Genomic DNA, 21,817 nt, shown 5'->3' on the forward strand with positions numbered 1-21,817 from the left:
CTCCCCAGCCTTCCTTAAAGCTATTTGTTCCATGGTAACAAGTTAATAATAAGTGACTGCAAATCCTTCTATGTGAAAACAGATCTTATTTGAGCTCATCTAGAACCCCACTGTCTGCCATATTTCCTCTTCAAATTCCATGACAATCCAGCGCTCTCTCATTTGAAGACTGGTCAGCCTGAAACATTTTAAGATCACTCAGTGCCCTGTTAATGACATATGTACTGTCAAATGAAATAAATCAGTTTTTAGCCTGGGACTTTCAAATCCTGCATCAGTGAAGCAGTTCCCTGTGTCAGCCTCTTCAGACTTTATTGACTGCTTGTCACTCAAATCCCGACGGTCCCTTCAAAAGGAGACCAGTGTAGTCCTTAGTTATCTGTATTTATAAAGCATACAGCATTCATCTCTGCTTGACACATGCAAAAGCATCTATCTGGAACTAAAAGTTACCAAAGCAAAAGCTTTAAAGCCACTAAGACTTAAAATTTTATTCGGTTAGAGCTACCTGAGTTTTTTTCACAGCTTAGAATTACTACTCCATCTCCTTTACTCCAAAGGACTCAAGAGTCAATCTCAATAAAGAAATACTTTATTTCTCATTAAAAGGTGAGTGATTTACTCTAAAGAGAAAAATTATTATTTCCAAATTATTTCCAAAAATTATTATTATTATCCTTGGCACTTCTTTCCATCAAGCAGCACCCATTTATCCTCCATTCCCCCAATCCCTTACCTTTTCAGCATCCTGCTCAAACAGCCTGAGCTGAAAACATTGGTCCAATTTCAATTTCCGCACATGCCACATCTGATGCAGATGCTGCCGCGTTGAGTGCAGCCTGTCCAGCATGGTGGATACTTTGGGTAAAAGGTTTTGTAAGTCCGCATTTCCTGACCCAGAGTTCTTTTTGGGGAAGCTGTCACTGCTCTGTATCCGTTGGAGCAGCTTTTGTCCTTCCACATCAAGGTCCTCAATAGGGGCCTTAATGACTTTCTTTTTTAATTGGGAATGCTCTTCTATCATATTGCGAGCACCTTCTAGGTCCTGAGGCATTTCCTTTTTTGACAATATATCTTGCAGTTCCTCCAGTCGGGACAGCATATGGGTTGCATTGCTAATGTAGTCCTCAAAGGCAACTCTGATTTCTATCCACTCTTCATGGTTGTACTCCAAGCAGCCATCAAATTCTGGGGTTAGCTGAGACGGATCAACTACTTTGGTAAGGCCTTCCAGAGACACCATATTTGTCTAAAAAATAAACATTTAAAAAAATGCTGTTACTGAAATGAATTTGAAATTTCTTTCAAGTTCCTGTTTGTCTTACTTTGCTCGTTAGAATCACGTGCCTTAAATTTTCTCATACACTTCTTTTCAAACACCAATTCTCCGTCTCCTGTCTCGCATGTATTTCCCCGAATAGAAGAAACAGGTTTTTTCTCAGCTCACTACACTTAAGAAGAAAACAGCAACCACACTTTCAACTACTGTTTTGATTAAATTTTAACTTTGAGTACTGTAAAGCAGCAGGAGGATACAGTGAGATTCAGATAGCTGCTTTCCTTTGGATGCTGGTGGTATCAGGATTACCACAATGCAGACCAACACAACAAACAGATGAGACAACTTTTTACCATTAGAGGGAAAACCCAAATTTCATCTTTCTCATCCTCAGAATAAGAACATAAATGACAACATGCATGCACCAGATTAAATACATGAAGAAAACCATATTCCCTCCAGCACCACTGGCCCATTTAACCCCTCCTCTCTCCTCTAGAACATAATTTATCTGTGAGATTTCAAGATGCTGATCAATAGCGAGGCACATGTAAAACCACAAAGAAATATATGTTTGTATACCATAGGGAAAATTACCTCAAATTCAAACTTAGAGCTGCCAAAGTTAGTCCTCTGTTTCTGCCAGAAATTGTCTGGCTTGATTATCAGTGCAACATGAATACAACATGGAAAGGATTCCTGTAAAATCTTCAGCAGAGGCTTTATGGAGTCCCATTTTGAGCCACGCATATCTACAATGACGGTGAATCCTCGTTTACACACCTCCTCACTGTAGAAGAAAGAAGAAAAGGTTATCAAGCAAAGGTAACAACTTCAAACACAATCCTCAAGTGCACCACATTGCCTAAACAAGCGTGGGCTCCTAAGCCAACCCTCACACCTTAGGGTCTCACTGCTGTCTCATACGGACCTCATGAACCTCTCGAGAAGCTTTTCTCTCACCCCGCTGCAGACTCTGTGCGGGTAACAGCTTTACACCTGTTGCTGATTTAATAATCTCCCTTTATCTCCTCTTTCATTTTCCTAGTTTATACTGACAATGATTCATCTTCCATTCTTGTTTCTCCTTCACCCTAGACACAAATTAAGCACACAGTTTACTGAAGAAATGCTATGTAATTCATTTACACTTGACTCTTCAGAACACACACTTTACTACAGTGTGTATGCCTTTCTAATGCCTGAGGGGATCCTCAAAAAAAAAAAAAAAAAGAAAGAAAAAGAGAGGAGGAAAAAAAAAAAAAGAAAGAAAAAGAGAGGGGAAAAATAAAAAAGTGGCATACTGTTCTTACCTACCACTTCTGCAACATTTTTAAGTAGATCTAGTCCCAAATTATGAGTTAAGATTATTAGTCTGCAGAGTGAAAGAAAACCCCACCTTTCTTGGCAATTCCTTCTGTAATGAGATCAATCTGTGGATAGTTAATGGATAAGAAAGCATTTTATGGTTGTGAAGAAAACTATATGAACCTGCTTCTACAAAATCTGACCTCGCTTTTGCTGTCCAAGAGTCAACAGACCTTACACCCAAATTCTCAGGCAACTCTTTTGAGAATGGAAGATTTCTGTTTATCAGTATCTTTGGTTACTTAGTGCCTGCCACTAATCAAGTGCAGCAACCACCACCAACACCAGAAATTTTGATTTATTTTTTTTCTAGTAGAATTTTCTACATAATCCTGTTAACATAAAAAGGGAAAATATTTGAAAACCAATGCATCATAGGCAATGGACTATTAAAAGGGATCTAATTTCCATTGTTAGAACACATGAATCACCTCCAGGACTGTGACTAATGTAAATGCAATTCTGGAATTCATGTGGTGAGGTTTTCAGTGTCCAAGAAGTAGGAAAGCTTCACTGGCACACTTTACACAGTCACAGTGGTCACAGTGTAGAAAGATGAGTTATTGATAGAGCAGAGTAGAAGACAATACAAGTTTTTGAGGAGTTGTCTTAAAAGCCGGCTTTAAAAAAAAAAAGACAAAACCCAAACAAAACAAAGAAGGAAAAAACCCCGCAAACCCACCATTTCTGAAAAGTTTATCAAGATAAATGCTGGCTGAATTAGCCATATGCACTCTTGACTAGATGTCTTGAAGTTATTTTTAGGAAGGCATTTTTGTCCATCTGAAACCTGACTACATCAGGTGCAAGTAACATTGCCTACAAATTAACACATTATAGAAATATGGAAGATATTGCACTCAGGAATGTTGTCCAAGAGTTGGGTTTTTTCAACTGTAAGAAAAACTACTTCTTGAAGTTATAGCAAAAATATTCAAGCACAGCCAGCATTGCTCCAGTCTGGACATAATGCTGGCAGATTCTGAGATAGACCTGAAGTCTATAATCATGTTTGTCCCCAGTTCAGTTACTTCTAGAAACAAAGTTCTATGTAAACTAGTTTACGTATATTTAACTTTTAAAATAAATATATATAAAGTTATACATATAATGTGGGTGTGTATACACAGACAGAAGCACTAGATTTGACTTCTGCCAGTATATTCAAATAGCATATTGTAATTCATAGCTGACCAAGTAGCATATCAACTGTTGATAATATAACGCTATGTGTACTTTCACAGATCTCTCCACAGTTTTATCTAAGACCTTTATAAGCAAGTTCATGTGTCTCTCTTCTGGTTATTCTTGTGCTATATCAGGACACTATTAACTTATCTAATATAAATAACAGGAGTGTTGTGCCAACTTCAGAACACACAAGATATACTGTGAATGATAAAGAAATGTTTCTAATTATTCATGTACTGAAAGTCACCGAGTTGTATTCACGATCTTCAACACAGTGACAGTAATACAGCATGACAGTGCCATTTCTAAGACAAACTATGGCCAGCTAAAGCAGATCAGCCATTCTGGTTCTTCCATAAAGCAGTTTGAAAATGGGAACTGACAGAACTTGGTATGAATCTGGTCGTTTTCTTAACCTGTTCAGTACTGCACCATAATCCATCTACTTTGGTTTATAATTTCAGAGCCTATCAAGTATCCATCACTCACCTGGGAATACACGCTAGGTATGAAATCAGTCTTCTAAGGTCTTCTTGCCGTATTCTATCATGATTACTACGAGCTGGAAAAGTTAGAATGGGACCTCCACGCTTATCTCTGCCACCTGAAAAATTAAACATGTTTAAAGACCCCCAAAGCACAACACCATCGTTGTATGCAACACTAATCTTCAGAATACTTCCAGAAAACCTAGAGACTACACAGTTTCATAAATGTCCACTTTAAAAAAAAAGTTATTTCAAAGTGAGATGCCAACATTTTGATTTAGAGACCATCTTGATATTTAATTTAGAAGGTATCAATCAGCATATTGTCACAATTCCTACAATAGTATATATTGGTAGGAAAAAACAAAACAAAAGGCCAAAAAACAAAAACAAAATACAAACAAAAAACCAAAAACCACACCCCCCCAAAAAAAACCAAAAAATCCCCACCCATGGCATTACACTTGCACATTACAGTCACATTTCAAGTTTGACTGGTAGTATGAACATCTGCACCAAGATGTACTTTGCATTTAAGTTTTGGAATTAGCAATTGTACAGATTAAATTTAAATATAGTTATGCTATTATATAGAGTTATGCTATTTTGTAAGCAGCTAGTTAGATAATACTCAGGGTTAACACTATTGCTAGCACAGAGTTTAGGTGTACAGTATTTACACCTAGTGCATATTCTAGATGAGTAGGGTAGATTACTACTAAAGCATTTAATTTATATTTTATCCTCTTCTGATGTGCAGATGATGAATTGTCAATGTACAGTTCTTAATTTTGTTAGCAATGTAAAACAAAGGAAATACAGAATCCACTCAATTAATGTAAGGGAAAAAATAATCTTGATTTGGCACGTATTCATCTTACTCATTAAATTGCACAGACTGAATATAGCTGAACACTAAAATGCAATTTTATGTCCTTGCTAGTTGACAAACAAAATATTACTATTCCTAATCCTAAATTCAGGTCAATAAACTGTGTTCTCAACACTTGTACAATAGCACAGACACATTCTACAAAGCTAAATTCACATGCATGTTTTCAACCACAGATGTGTGGACTGTTTTCTCCCGTCTCATAGAAACAAGGGAAAACATTACGCTCTGTCCCTGAATGATTTCTCACTGTAAATCAGCTTCCCCTTGTATATCCCACATTATTTAACCACCAAAGGTTTTAAAAAATGTTTTCTTAGAAAGGGAAGCCAACAAAGCGAATGAATAGGAACCAGTCAGTAAAATTATATCATCACCTAGCCTCCCAACAGAAGCCTTGTGTGATGTGCTTAGCTAGAGACACCAAGTCTAGCATGTCGAGGCGAGTTGGTTTGGCAACTGCCGGACATTGTTCCCTGTGAGGCACCAAATCAAACTCAGAAGAAGCCAAAACCAGCTTTGAATCTCGTCAAGCAGCAAACGCCAGGAAACCTATCTTAAAAGGAAATTCACATCCTACCTTCCATGACCTCTTAGTGGCACACCGAGACTAAAACAACTGAGTTGTGTTGCTCTTAGATGTGGAGAGGCAACTCCAGTCTTGACCATCCCAACTCACTTGCCAAGCAGAAAAGCTTTGAGGATTTCTACATTGCAAAGTGACAAGATAAAAATCAGGCAGAAGCCACAAGAAAGAGGAAGGATAAATGACAAGGCTGATTCCAGCAGCCCAGGCCTCAGCTCAGCTCCAAAGTAATCAGGGGATTCCAAAGAGTAACCAAAACTCAGCTGGCAGTCTACTGCAAGCCCTAATGCTCTTCTCAGTGCACCACCTGGAACTACGGATCTTAAAGTTTACATTTGAACTGGCAAATGCAACTGATTCCAATCCCCAGAAAAAGTGCTTTGTTGTTCAGAGTGGATACTTCTTCTTCAAAATCAGCAGGTAGCAGGGAAGAACATATTCTGAATCATCTTTATCACTCGCCAAGTGTTTTTAAACTAAATGCCTTGTTCATTCAGTCACCTCAAATCAGTCCTCCCCGGCCTTTCCCACACAGGCAACTTCCGTATCATGCCATTTTCCAACATGGCAGAAGAAAGAAACCCATATTCTTTATGTCATTTTTCGATGCTACTCAGTTGTTCCCAGCTCCACATACTCCACAGAGAAAACCTATTCATAAAGTATGATGTTACATTTTCTGAAAACCATATCCTGAGATTTTTGTATGCTGGAGACAAAACTTGCCATGCAAATAGCAGGTATAGATAAGTATTGAGAAATAACAGAGCCTTAATTTTGGTGAAAAATATTTCACTATGCAGTCTTTAAAAAAGATACCAAAAATTATAAATATCATGCAAAAAAAGTCCCAAAGACTTTTTTTTTTCTGTCAGCTACACTGAAAGCTTTCCTAGGCCTTCTCTAATAAATAAGTCATTTCCTTTTTTCCAGATGCTCCTGTGTCATACACAACAGGAATGTTAAAAGAAGACCGAACGAGCATCAGGTGGGGATTCCTGTCTCACAAGAGTCTATTCAACTCAACCCCTATTTGTCTTGGTTTAACAAAAAACATATTAAGTACTATCATAATTGCATGAATTCCATTTTTACCTCTTTCCTTTTATCTAAAGCCCCAACCAGACTGAAATATTCTGTCTTTGTTTATGCCAAGTTGTGTCATATGAGTAGCTGATGAACTCACATGAGTCACCCAACATGAATCACTTCTGCCTAGTGCACACCACTAAGAGCAGTCCTGTCAATGGTCTCCAAATGACACTAAAATACAACAGGCTGAGTAGTAGCATTTTTCTCAGAAATGCCTTTTTTACCTAGTCTCAATGTACCCAGGTAAAGAAAGCTAAACAGGGGGTTTATGTGTGCATTTGAAAATGGAAACAATTACCAAGCGCTATTTCCTTCACATGAAACCAAGACAGCTGCACCCTGTAAGAAATTACTCTCCTGTGTAAGTATACTTAAAAAGATGTAAGCATAAGCTGTCCTTCAGCAGATTTCAGATTTAAATTGAGCCAAAAACCTGCATCCAACACTCCAAGTTCATAACGTCACAGTTACATCCCTAAGAAGCTTTTCTATTTCAGGTTTCCCAGGGAAGCTTGCACCCAAGGCATTTGCATTCTACAGAACAAGTTATTTTGTTACTTTGACCAATATGAGATAAAACAGTCCAGCCTGTCAGACCGATTTCAAGAAGAACTAATATTTCTAATGCAGAATTATTCCAGAATCTGTATGTACAAATAACTTAAAAGTCAGGGCTGGCTCATGAGCTTTGGGACTCTGCAGTTATCAGCTACATAAAGCCAAGGGTGTACTTCACAGAAGTATTATTCTTCTGTACTACCTTGCCTCCTGCCCTGGGAAAAAATACCTACTTCAAGATCTATTTCTGAATTGAATTCTCAGAGATTACTCTCTAAGAACTCTCTTCCTCACTCCAACCGTTATCTCAATCATTAACTTGACCTTTCTTTAACAGTTTGAGCATCACAGCTACACTAACATAATTAAGATATGCAAGGAACACACAGATTTTAACAAATTCAGATAACTTATTAGCATCATGGTCCTCATTTGTACACCGTTTGTTGTACAAAATTTACTTCTAAATTCACTTTCAAAACAAAACAGCCACAACCCTGACTGAGCTACATATAACACAAATAAGGAGAAAGAATTATCTTCCATCCAAGTACATCTTCAGAGGTACTAAATTATGAAAAATCCAGTCATTTTTTTTCATGTACAAAAACCTTATCATTAATACCTCAAAAAATGGGGCTAAACTGGCTTGTGATGACTGAGGAAAAATCAAGAGTAAATCACATCAGGTCTACTGTAATATCTGTCAGAGGAAAAGCAACTACAGAAATAGGGTTTTTTCCCTTTGAATACTGTGAAGTGGTACCACCTGAGCATTCTCTTCTCCATGGAGAAAATACAAGTATTAAAACTAAGTAACAGTTGTACATTTAAAGGAAGAGGGGAAGGAAAAAGAAAAAAAAAAAAAAAAAAAAAAAAAAAAAAAAAAAAAAAAAAAAAAAAAAAAAAAAAAAAAAAAAAAAAAAAAAAAAAAAAAAAAAAAAAAAAAAAAAAAAAAAAAAAAAAAAAAAAAAAAAAAAAAAAAAAAAAAAAAAAAAAAAAAAAAAAAAAAAAAAAAAAGAGAGAAGAAGAAGTACATTGAAAGCCCTTCCTCAGGGGGCTGAAGCACATGAAGACAGGCTGAGAGAGTTGAGGCTGTTCAGCCTGGAGAAGAGAAGGCTCCAGGAAGACCATACAGCACCCTTACAGTACCTGAAAAGGGGGCCTAAAAGAAAACTAGGGAGGGACTTAGGACTTTTCACAAGGGGGTGTAGTGATGGGACAAGGGTGAAACAGTTTCAAACTGGAAGAGGGGAAATTTAGGTTAGATGTTAGGAAGAAATTCTTTAGTGTGAGAGTGGTGAGACACTGCCACAGGTTGCCCTCTCCCCAGAGGTGTTCAAGGCCAGGTTGGATGGGGCTTTGAGCAGCCTGACTGGTGGGAGGTGTCCCTGCCCATGCAAGGGCACTGGAACTAAATGATCTTTAAGGTCACTTCCAATTCAAACCATTCTATGAAATACTCTGTAAGTCAGTAATCCAACAGTCTTCCTTAGCTTTTTGTTTCCAGGTAGAAAGCCTGACAGTTCTAGTTTGCAATGGTTAAGTCCTAGTGGTGGTGCTAGCCTTGTTGGGAATTTTTTGTTTTATCAATTGCACTACTATGATATTCTAATTTCATTTGAGCTTCACTTGCAATGGAAACTTGAAAGCATGGATACTGACAGTTTCATCCAGTCTTGCTGCCCACAGCTGTTTGCTCTGTTCTTATGTCAGAAGTCACTACTTTCACAAAGGCACAACGGCAACCACTTCTTCCCTGGACCTCTTCTACTCTGGTTCATAATCTATAATCTTCCCCTAAATTTATCTTTAGCTTTCACTTGGTCTGCTTTCACTGATTTAATGCCTTTTGAGAATGCCACATGCTTACAAGTTATCTCATAACATCTATCATCTTTCAGATCCCTTCTAAGGGGTTTAAACTAAACTTTGGACAACCTGGAAATTCACAAATCTTGGCAACAGACCACATTTTTGTTAAGTGACATAAAGCAAGGTCCTAAAAGGAGTAATGAGAGGTGGAAATATCATGCTTAGCTTCCTCTTCTCTTCTTTCCCTCTGAAAATACAGTTTAAAGCAAGACTTCACCACCACTACAATTCATCAGCAGAAGAACTAAGAGTTCCTACACTGCCAGAGAAATTGGTCCTGGGCAGTGTGCTGTATCATTCACTAGAGTTGCCAGGACCTTTTGGAAAAGAAAAGAAAGAAAAAAAACCCACAATATCTCTTCTGCTTTACACCACTACTTGACTCAGGCAGAGTAGACAGGATGAAGTACTGTGAACTACACACTTCTACTTGCAAGCATCAGCATACATTCACAGCAAACTTCTAAAGAGTGCAATTTCAGGAATAATTTTTAATGTTGTAATATTTACAGGTAAGAGCTTTAGTTTTTGAATTCTTAATAAATTATTTAGATTGAAAAAAAACCTTTCAAATATGAGACTGTACTCTAAAACTGACACTAGGATTAAGGCAAAGAGAATGATGCTGTTGATTCCCAACAGATTCGAAAGTACTTACATCAGAAAGTCACACCCAAAAATGCACTTCACAAAAATAAGCACCTCAGCCACCATTACATCAAGAGAAGTTACTTACCACTTTATAAAGTAAGGTACAATATTCATTCATCTAAGCCTCACTTTTAAATTATCTACTATACCTTGTAAAGCAACCAAGCAACTTCAAGTTAATGCTGCAGACAGCTAAAATTAGCTGCTAACTCATTTCACTATGAAGGCATTAAGTGTACTTCAAAATATGTGCACTGAAATTTTACTTCTGCAAAACAGATACTTCTCCAGTGCTTCAGATGGGACAGTAACAAAGCCATCTCTGTAAAACTCACCAGTTGAAGAACCAGAAATAAGAGAAGAAACATGACTATGGGTCAGCAAATTGTTCTAAATAACGCTGTTGGGTATGCAGGAGGTGACGGGACACAACTACAACAACAGCAAGCAGTATATGTTGTCCACATTCAATAATATATATAATACCCTCCTTATTACAGATCTTTTATCTTTTCAAAATGCTTGTGTTATGTTTTGGATACCCAACTGAAACATTTGCTATCTATAACTACTCTAGCTTTCCATTACTTTTGTAACAATACTTAAAGTATAAAAACACCATTTTATATGTGACAAAAAACACAGTTATGCATTCCACAACAGAAAAAAATTAACTATACCTGAAAGGTATGCAACTTTTTCCTTTAAAATTGGTAATACTTCCATAGCCTTCATTTCATCATTTTTGCGAAACCCTAAAAAGAAAAGGAAAAGACAAGGTAATTAGTCAGAAAATCAAACAAAGTCAGCTTCTACATTCAATGAATGCACTCTATAATGTTTAGCTTTGGAAATAAAATAACCTTATACTAAAAGGAAGCAAAAGAACAAAATACAACTACATTTCTATAATATATTGATGAACAATTTATTGCTTAGACTAGCTTAACACAAATAGCATGGTGTGTTAGCAAGCCTCAGAAGAAAAGATGCTGTAATTAGCCTTTTTTATTGGTAAATAAAAACTATCAGTTGCATCTTGTTGCTTTTAGGCATTCCAAATCCTGCTTTCAATTGTGGTTCAATCAAAGAGGAGTAACAACAAGCTAAAAAGAATAGGTAGCCTTTACAGCAATCACCAGTAAAAATCAAAACAAAGCAAAACCAAAAACAAACAAAAACCAAAACCCAAAACTCCCTCCTCCAAAAAAATCCCTAAGTCACCACACAAAAACCCCACCAAAGAATCCCTTTTAAACACCACTTCCCTTATATCACTTGTGTAAGTGGAAGTGAGACAAAGCTATCACCAGTGTTTTTACCCCTATCTGACAGAAGCAGCATTTTGCAGTAGAGAACACATTTTGTGGTGTTCACTCTAAGCATACAGAGTTAAAAATGGTCCCTGGGGTGAGTGATTACAGTCAATGTAGCAAAGCAGCACATCACCAGATTGTCCCTTCTCTCTACTCTCATTACAGCTTTGTGACCAGATTCTAAACTTCTCCCTCCTTTAATAAGGGAGATTTAGGAAGTATTTATGACCTTATATTCCATGCTGACTTGGACAATACTGGCCCCTTCCAGTCTAGTCTTGTTCATCTTACAAAAACTGAGTGGCTTTTGTACCCGCAAAAATACATACTGCCTGTATGATATGTCCCAGTCTTGATGGATTCATGTGCTAAAAACAAACAAAAAAAACCCAACAAAAAACCCACACAAACAACTCATTTTTGGAGAAAGTACCCCTTACTGGAGTAAATAGTAAGCACTTAGTACCTTACCACAGTTAAAACCTAGAAGTACATTTAAGTAAGAACAGTGCATACAGCCTGATACAACACAGTTGTTGTGTTCCTCAGAAGCAACAGTTTGAGTTACTGAGGAGGTAGAATGAGCTGCTTAATTGGAGCAATCTCTGGTATGTATGTGGTGGAATTTTCTGTAGTGTAGCTGTTCATCTGCACAAATGGGACACAATACCTCAAGAGGTGGCAGCAGACACAGTGATGCCAAGGGACGGAGACCATAATTATCTTCCTCCTTAAAAATATTAAAATATTTCAAACCCTTTTTTATCAGGCTCCGAGTTTTAATGAAAGAACTGTGCACTTCAGAGCTGAAACCTGAAGGTATCGTCCTTATGTGAAGTGACATAAGGTTCAGAAATAAGGGCATCATATTTGTAAATTTCATTAAAGTTTTCTATTCTAATCAGCAATATTGTGCCACTTCACTATCAAGTTATGGGTGCTACACTTCAAAACAGACCCAGAACACACCAGACAGAACACCTGAGGGACAAAAATGGCCTGGAAGTACCAAACCAAATGACACTCCTTAGTCTGCAGAAGTGAAGGGGGCAGGGTAGCAGTCCTCAAAACACATGCAGTCTAGTGGTAGCAAAAGTAAGATGTCGGAATTACAGCCAGAAGCTTACTTTGGATGGTAGAAAGTTTTGTAAAGGAAAAAAATGTGAAGCAGCACAGAGGAGTGCCTGTGGAAGACTATGGACTGTCCACCTCTGGGGATTTTTGAAAAATGCATTGAGACAAATGTCTGTCTGTGATGACACCTATGTAGGATAAGGCAGGGTCCCCTCATTTCACTATAACTGCGGTGTTCAGCCAGGACATTGTCTCAGCACTCACAGATTACAAACTAAAGAAAACTAAACGGATCCTCTTCCAGCCATTGGCTAGTTCCTTGTTTTCCCATGAACATCATAAACCAAAAACAAACCCAAAATTTGACCTGTGTTCTCAGAAAGGCTCAACTAGGAAAACTGGTTCCTTGGGTAACCATGCTGCATGGAGGGTTTCTATGCAATGCACAGTATTTTGCAATTAAACAGCAACTTCAGAGCAACAAAGCAGGAGAGGGTCACAGCTACTTCTTTCATGTTTGAATTTAGACTCTCAGGGGTCTAAAGCTCCAAAGAAACCTCTTCAATTATATCTTCCTCCAGAGTACTGGCTACTAAAACTGCCAACAGTTTTGTTCCTCTACTAAGTTTTCATTTAGTAGGAACTAAAGCTTAAACCAAGACTTTAGGAAAACCTTGGGCTTAAATAACTCACCTAAAAAGACAACAAACACCTTTTTCTACCTCAAAATATTTGGACTATTAAGGCATACAGACATGCCTTCAGAGTTAAATTTTTTTAATGTGTTTTGAGCTAGTCACCGTAAGCTTAATGCCAATTTAGCATGCTCAGCTTTTGTATCAACCATGGCAATGCCTTTTCTTTACAGTAAATTTAGAGGTAGAAAGCACTTTCTCCTCACTTAAAAAGCATGCAGGAACTAGTGCTGTACTTTGCTGTCTGTCTTAGCTCAAAATTACCCAAGACACTGCTGTTACCGCAGCTTTGCTTGTTCAGACTTCTAAGCCCTTAAACTACTTCACCTCGGATGATGTGCAGTAGCTGCACATTTTACTTTGCCTGTGGCATGTAAGAAGCAAGAAACATTTAGCTAACATTTCTTTGGCTATTAAGGGGCTGCTCAAGGTAAACACCCTAGCAAATACGTTAGTGCTTGGCTCGTTTTCTGGATCCGCATACCTTTAAGGCTGCCTGGGATTACCATATTCCTGCAGCTCTAAACACAGTATTTTTATTCCTGCTCTGCAACGCTGAAGCTTAACTGAAAAGACTGTGGATATTACGACTGATGAAACGGTGCTGGGGAGCAGAGAGAATGAACGTGGCAAGAAGGTACCATGTTTTTGTCTCCAACAGGACGACAATAAATTAAAAAAAAAAAAAATGCAGCAATAAGCAGGTTTTAAAGGTTTGGGGGGGGGGGGGGGAGGGGGAGAGGAGTGTCCCCACCCCTTTTCAAAGCCTCCGCACCCGAAATCACTTGCGATTACGAGGATTTCATTTAAAATACGGAATACACAGATATAAAGCGAGGCGTTTACCGCACTCAAACGTAATGCCATAAATATCTGCGCCCATCTCTCCCGCACAGCTCGGCAGCCCCCGCGCCAGGCGGCTGCATCACATGTTCCTGACGGTGATCTCATCCCGGAGCCGCCGCGGTCCCGCCGCAGTGCCCGCAGCCCCATCACACGCACACGGACACACACGGACACCCCCCACACACACACACATACCACACACACGTCCCCCCGAATCCCCGGGGATGCTGGCGATCGAGAGCCACTCCCGCCGGGCCAGCCCCGAGGAGCAGCAGGAGCAGCCAAAGCCCGCGCCGCCCAGCGTGGCCGGAACGGAACGGAACGGAACCGGGCTCCGGAACCCGCCCGCGGCACACGCTTCTCTCTTGCAACCGCGGTGTATAAGCGGTTCAGGGTATAATGCGTTCGGGGCACACGTTTACGCTGTTCCTTCTTTTTCTCTCTGGTTAAACCTAATAGGGCATTTTTGTCTTAAAAATGTGTTTTTCAGTAATGAATCCTACGCTGCTATCTTCTGAAGATACTTTGGTCTTAAGACAGAAAAAACACCCTTTATGTTTCAATACTTCGAGGAACACTCATTTTACTGTTTCAGGGTTTTAATATGTAAAATTTCTATTGTCTCATACATCACACAGACACTTTTCTGTAACTACCAGTCAAGAAGGAGCTTAAATTATGCCAATTATAGTCAACTTCAGCAATTTAAGTAACACACCACTAAGTAGTGTGTTTCAGAGATTCCTCCTCCCCCCAAGCTTTCAGATTTACACAATCCCCTAAATTACAGTGATACAGCCTTCTAATAAACCAGTCTCTTTCCACAGAACAGTTGCTGATGTATTGCATCCCAACCATAAAGATCTTTAAAACATGCAAACAAGAAGCAAAATAAAGTCACCTAAATGTTTTTCTATAGGTGGAAAATTGGAAAACTGGAAAATTCAGAGGTCTTCTCAATAAACACACCTCCTCCCTCTTTGCCACCACAAATTCAAAGCCAGCCAAATTTAAGAAAACTAAATTGTCTGTACTGATCCTTTTTCTCACACTGTATGAAGGTAAGATATTGTTGCTGCAATATATTGGTTTAACCAAGCTGAGATACACATGAAAAGAGAGCGTTCTTAGGCAGAGCCATCACACCTAGGAAGCTTTCCAAGAGGCCTTTACCCAAATGGCCAGGACATCCCCCTCACACTTGGATGGGAGGTGTTCCCAAATCCCATAGTGAAGACCTGGCTGCAGAACTGCATGGTTGCCTGCTCTGGAAACAGGAGAGTAACCCAAGGGAAAGGTAGCAACTTCCGTCTGGAAACCACAATGTTCCTGTAATTCTGCTGCTCCCCGGGGTACCCAACTTGCTGGAACTTCCCCCAGGCACTGAAATACAGTGAGTAAATGACCTTTAGAGGAGTAAAAGAAAGTGGGTACTGTGTGGTAGGTCACAAACCCAAGACAAATGCTGTACTAGTCTGCATGCTGAGGCATCCTTCAGACACTCGAAACAAGGTAATTCTTAATTATCTTGCACAGCAATGATCAGTAGCCATTCAGCCACACAATTAAAGGGAGCAGATAAAATTGCCTTAAACACACTCAACCCATGTCCATGCTTAAGGCTTTGGACTTCAACAGACTTACTCCATGTGTCATGTCATCGCCAGTAAGCAAGTGTCCTACCTGCCAGCCTGCTCCCTCCAGCACTAGCATTCCAATCCTCACTTCTTCTTTGACAGAAAACCCATCCTGAACCAGAGAAACTCTTTCAGGGAGTTATTTTCCAATAGAGTACTGTCTTCATTTCAAAGGACCTGCTCTGATGATAGGCTTCTGCTCAAAAATCCAGATGCTATGCTAAGCTCTCTAGGAAGGGAGAAATCTGTAGAGGAACTGAGAGCTGCACTCAGAACTGCTACATTAATTATCCAGGACTTTGGATTTAGGTTTCGTAAGTGGAAAGAAAAATATTTGCTAGAAGAGACAACACAACTTCAATGCAGGAAGAGAAGTTGGCATTTACTGCCAATCAGCAACTTCCTGAGTCTAGGGGAGGTAGCAGCAACTGATGCCTTAGGTTCAAGTTGGAACACAAACTCTCGAAGTGTAGTTAGTGAAAGTTTAAGCAAAAAGTATCCAAGATGATGCTGTGTTTAGCATTTTCTCTTTCTCACAGCACAAACTGTATCAACAACAGGACTCTGCTACCCGAGATTTTCCTCCTTTTAATTGTAACACCATTCTAGTTCAATTTCAAGAGAAATTGCCTTCTTGCTATTTAAAAGAAAAAGGAAAATCAAAAGAACGAATAAAGAAGATCAAAGATAATAAAATGGGTGCATTATTAAATTGATCAAGGATTCATTATTCACCTTTTTCCTTCCCCATATCACAAGACAATGACATGGATTGTAAATCCTGGAAATCCACAAGTTTATTAATTTTTTTCTGATCAGTTAATAGTTGTATATGACAAAGCTCAGCTATGAGTTATTTTATACACTACCTCTCATGTTTTTCAAGTGTCCAGAGAGAGAGCACAAAGCAGGTTCCTATTCTCCCAGTTTGCCATGGAGAGGTTTTTACATTAGGACAGTGGGCAATTTTCTAAAGATGGCATTATTCCACCAAAACAAAACAAAACCAACCCAATAAATTAAAATAAAAAATTAAACATGTTATGAGGAGATTCACAAGCAGCCATTCTGAAGCCTTTTACATCCTTACCCTGGTTACAACATAGAAACCAGTACAGATTAAGTCAGTAGAACATTTTGATTCTTTCCTTCAACAAGATTTGGCAAGAAAAATGATAGCTGAAACCCTCAGGTTCTTGGGTTTACAAATGAAGGCAGACTACTGACGTAAAGGTGAGAAAGAAAACTGAACTTTTATAGAGCAGAAAATAGCAAAAAAAACCCAATTCTAATTGAGAAAACCCAAAGTGTTGGCAGAGAGAAACAAAAGGTTACTAAAGTTACTGCATGTACAGGATTGTTAATAGCTTTTTTTTATTTCAACTCAAGTATTTTAAGTGCCCATTTCAATTTTAAGGTAGGCTTAACTATGAATTCACACTTTTGTATGCAGGTAGAGGATTCCTACAGCAATTAGTGCTGCCAATTCACCAACTGCACTGTTATCACTTCCTGTTATAGACATTGCCTATATTCTATATATATAACACCATCCTCACATTGCAACAAAGCAAGAGAACTCCGGGAAATTACGGCAAAGATTGCCATTCTTTTCTCTTGTCTGAAGCTTTCTGAACTTGCAGATAACCAGTTTGATAGGGTACAAATGGCAATTCATCTCAGTAATGCTAAATTTTACGTATGCCTGTGATGGCATCTTCAAGGCTATACATTTTTCTTTCTATGAGCACATAAAAAACCATCAGCAATTTTTTAAAATCACATGCTGATTACTGGACAGCATTAGTAACCTTAGAATTCATCATTTATTCATTGTCTTTTTCTTCGTCCAGATTCTAAAGCCTCCAGGTTACTCCAACAAGGATACAGTTTAGAGGCATATAACCAGACCAGGCTGTTTTCAGGGCTGTTCCAGGAGGCATGGTTATGAGCTTAAGCAAAGTATTTGCTGTAACTAATAAGTTATTAATTCAGAGACCCAGTCTTGAGTTTAAAGCAGTTCCAGGAGTATGACATGAGTTTACTTGTGACCCCCTTTCACTTCTGATCAGGATCAAGACCCGCTCATCAGAAAACATTAAACCTTCAAACACTCACTTTAATCACAGCAGCACACAGAAACATCCCTCCTCTTTCTGTTTTGTTGTTTTGCATCCTATGCACTTCCCATATCTGCTGCAGGGAGTTGCACCACCTCAGTACCAAGTTGGTGCAGTGCTACCACATGGCAACCAGGACCTCACAGGAGTGGACAGCTTAGAAATTGCCTTTAAGTAAGAAAATGAGATTCACTAGAAGGGTACGAGCTCTTAAAGCCACTTTAAAGTTTTAATTGCTGAGTGTTAAAAGGCTCTCTCTTACTTTTTCCTAACAGCTCTGTGGTTTGTCCTGACACCAGGACACACCTCTCCTGACCCTAAGCTATGAGGGGAGAACAATGTAATACATACTTCCTATTCCTCAGTTAGGAAAGAGTGATTACCAGAGTAAGTAGCTACCTCTGGTGGGTACTGCAAAACTTTAAGACCTGCCTTAAGAACACAGGTTGACAAAATCACCAAATCCTAAATCACTCTGTCAAAAATCTGCAATTTCCTTTTAATTGGGTATCAGGAACCTAGCAGTTACTGTATTTTGTAGTGAGATCATTTTCAACCTATACTGCTCTGTGATCCTATGAAATGTGCAAGCCAGAACCACAAAGGACCATTTTTCAATATAAAAATATGATGACACGATCAAATTCTGACCAGTTTCCTCTCTTTGGAGTGAGGGGAATTGTTCTTAAATTTATCCATCCATTCAGGTATTTCAGTCTCTTCCTGCTGTCCTACCAACATTGTTGGGAGCTCATTTGTTTTGGTGGGAACTGCTCATCCATCTGTAAGTGCTGTAATACCCCAGTTCACTGCCCTGCTGAGGTGGCAAAGCTTTTTGTAGTGGTGTTCAAATACAGCAGTAACACACTGCTCTCTCACTGCAGTCAGAGACCTTCCCTGTTGACTGCTGCTACAGACACTCATGGCTTAAGGGTTCTTCACTGTCAGGGCTATCAGAAGGGTACCCAGTCTCCTATTGAAGACCAGTTTAACATGCAGTTGTTTTAACAAGGTCTGTAAACAGTTTTACTTTTTTTCTGTTCAAAACAAAGTGAAAGGCAGTAGCTTTTAAATTCTGAGCAGCAACAGCTGGAACATAACATTTTAGATCATGTCCTTTGGCTCTTGTTCCAAGCCACCATCTGGAGAAATCTCTTTCCACACTGAAATTGATGAAGACTACAGCAGAGGCAGTAAAAATAAGCAAGCTATAACAGATTGAAAATTGTCCTGCATTGTTTTATCCGTAGCAACAATAGGAAGAACTATTTCTATCAGCCCTGAAATCAATCAACAATACAAAAAAACCAAAACAAACAAACAAACGAAAAAACCTTTATATTCTTCAGAAGAAATGCCTTTTTATAGCACCAGCTACTGCTTTTGGGCTTCCTATCATTCATAGATTCCAAGATTAGTCATTTACTGGTTTTATTATTTAATATTTTTCATTTTTCTACACTTTTTTTAATATGCACACATTTTGACAACACTTTCATCACATTATGGAGGATTCATAAACAAAACGAGACCAGGTATGTCCTCAATTGGAGAAATTAGTACTTAATTGTTTATTAGTATTTAAACAACCATTTTCTGTTGAATACTCCTTCCTGATCCACCCCCCTTCATTTTTTATTTTTATTTTTACATTTGATTCATTCTGTGGCAAAGAAAACGGCAGTTTGCAACACTGTGTATGTCAAATAACGTGGTTTGTGCATGGCTCTCATTTCTTCAAATTTCCTTTTAACTGCTTCGCAGCTGTGAGAAACTCAAGCTCTAAGAGCACCCAAGACACAGGAAATAGAGGATGAATCCAAGCTTCTCTGCTACATTACAGTTCACATTAAGGAGAAAAAAAAAAAAAAAAAAAAAAAAAAGCAGTGTGAGGAGAAAAGAGGAGGCACTCATGCTGCTAAAACCAAGTTAAGTTCATGCTGATGCGAACACCAGTGAAAAAGAATCATCTACAGCTTGTTTTACACAGCCTTTGGCTTCAGATGTATGTCTGTTAGATGCATTTGGGGGAGGGCAAAGCTTTACATCAGAGCTTCTCCCTGCTCTCCTCTTTTACACTGAATTTATTTTATTTAAAATACCGAATAATGCAGCCTGTTGGTTAGGATGAACCAATTCTTAAAAAAAAAAAAAAAAAAAAAAAGAGAGAGAGAAAGAGAGAGGAAAAAAAAAAAGCCTAGTGATCAGGAGTCCACGGGGGAATTTAAGCTGGGGTATTTCACGTTTAATATGTGAGTGGTTGCTAGCAGCAACCTGTCTCCCTCCCTCCCTTCCTCCCTACCTTTAAAGGGGAGAGCAAGATCAGCATGAAATGCCAGAAGAGATGTTCCAATCCCCGCCTCGTTGGCTCAGGGATTACATCAGAAACCACAGCCCCGCACAACTCCGGGCAGGTGCGTCCCCCTGCCCAAGACGCGCGGCCGCCTCCGCTGAGAATGCGGGCTGGAGACAATAGGAGGCAAGGGATGGGGAGCGGCGGTGGCTGCGCGGAGGAGAGGCGCGGAGAGGCGCGGAGAGGCGGCTGGAGCTGCCTGCAGGCGGATGACAGCATCGGCTCCCACGTGACCGCGGCGCTCCAGCCCCACGCATTACATCACCCGCTTTGTGCCGCGCTGCGAGACCTGCCCCACGCTGCAGACACGGCTTCGTCCGTCCGTCCGTCCGTCCGTCCCCCCCAAAAAAAAACAAAAAACAACCAACCTTCACGGAGGCAGAAATACGAGAGGCCCGGAGTTACGCGAACCCTTCCTGCCCCTCCCCGCGCCCTGCCAAAAATCCTCCCCGGCTGATCCCCCCGGCACATGGCATTGGAGGCAAACAAAAGCCCCTTACCACGTTTTGCTTTGTGAACACATTTCGACCGGAGAATCGACAGAATGGATTTTGTAGACTCTCGTGACTAAGAAAGGGAGGTCTCACCCTTCATTTATCGAATTTGTTCTAGCAGATTATTTCCTTCAGATGACAAAGGCAAGCAGCCTGAATCTCATTAGAGCTACATTTAACGCAGCTACTGAAGTACACAAATTTAACCTAAATCAAGCTGGGTGTTGTTCTCCCTGAACTCCACTTACTCAGCTCCTTCGACACTACCGTCATGAGAGCCAAGACGAGCATCTTGCCTTCACTTTTATCTATTTCTGTAAATGTACAGATTACTACAAATGCAGCACGTACACTTGCACAACTCTGGTCAGAAGGATCAGCACTCAAACCCAGGGAAAAATTTATCATCTTACTTGTTCTCCAAGTCATAACTAAATTAGCTTCAAACTCATCTTTATAAATATATGTAGCATATGCAATACTGAGACAACAAGATAATAAACAGCAGCTCCTAATGCTATTAGTACAGAAGACTATAACGACCTCTGAAGATACCACACGTGTGTTTCTATAGCTTTAATACTTGTGTCCATATTGAAGCAATTGACATATATTCTACCAAATATCTGTTGGAACAAGGTACTTGAAGTAGAGACACTGCATTATAGTCATAAGCATGCTAATAAAGTTCTATTTCAATTAAAAGAAAAAAAAAAATCATACAACCTTGCTCATTTTACAGACCAAACGTAAGACAAAAGCTGTTAAAACTTGACTGCAAGTTACCACTTCCTATTAAGTGCAAGCACAACATCCAATCTAACAAATACTTGTGAGCTCCCACTATTTTATGCTCAAAGCTTCATCATCATATCTACAGACCCCAACATGGCTGCACTTTTTCAAAATAATAAAGTGCAGATGGTTACTTTTCTGTTATCAGTCAGCAGGATCCACTCATCAGCTTATATTCTTCACCTTCTACAGCATGGCCGGGTTACAAAGCATTATATACCCAAACTAGGCCAGTCATCCATTTCTGCACACTACCGGCAGACACCACCACTAGCAATGTCTTCCATTATTATTTATTTCAATAGAGGGATTCATCACATGGGCATGTTACAGCACCACTGGATCCATGCCCTACATGCTCAGACTTATCAAGTGTTCTGGCAGTAAATGCAAGGTACCATGTGACACTATCAACAACCAGGATAATGACATGATTCAAGGGACTGTAATTATAACATTTTAATTACTTCACAAAAACTGGCCTAATTTAAGGTTAATTAACCCATT

The 21,817-nt window shown here is 39.2% G+C and overlaps 1 protein-coding gene across 1 annotated transcript in view; it reads right to left on the reverse strand.

The window, feature by feature from the left end:
* TRIO (trio Rho guanine nucleotide exchange factor) overlaps positions 1-21,817 on the reverse strand; it is a 247,646-nt gene that overhangs the window by 165,987 nt on the left and 59,842 nt on the right. Inside the window, exons 2-5 of the mRNA XM_030446293.1 lie at positions 10,661-10,735; positions 4,328-4,442; positions 1,877-2,069; positions 737-1,249 (exon numbers count right to left, since the gene is read on the reverse strand). Of these exons, the coding sequence (XP_030302153.1) occupies positions 737-1,249; positions 1,877-2,069; positions 4,328-4,442; positions 10,661-10,735 (896 nt within the window). The remainder of the gene's footprint in view (positions 1-736; positions 1,250-1,876; positions 2,070-4,327; positions 4,443-10,660; positions 10,736-21,817) is intronic.

The sequence above is a fragment of the Calypte anna genome, chromosome 2 (assembly GCF_003957555.1).
Source record: "Calypte anna isolate BGI_N300 chromosome 2, bCalAnn1_v1.p, whole genome shotgun sequence".
In the NCBI taxonomy this organism is placed as follows: Eukaryota; Metazoa; Chordata; class Aves; order Apodiformes; family Trochilidae; genus Calypte; species Calypte anna.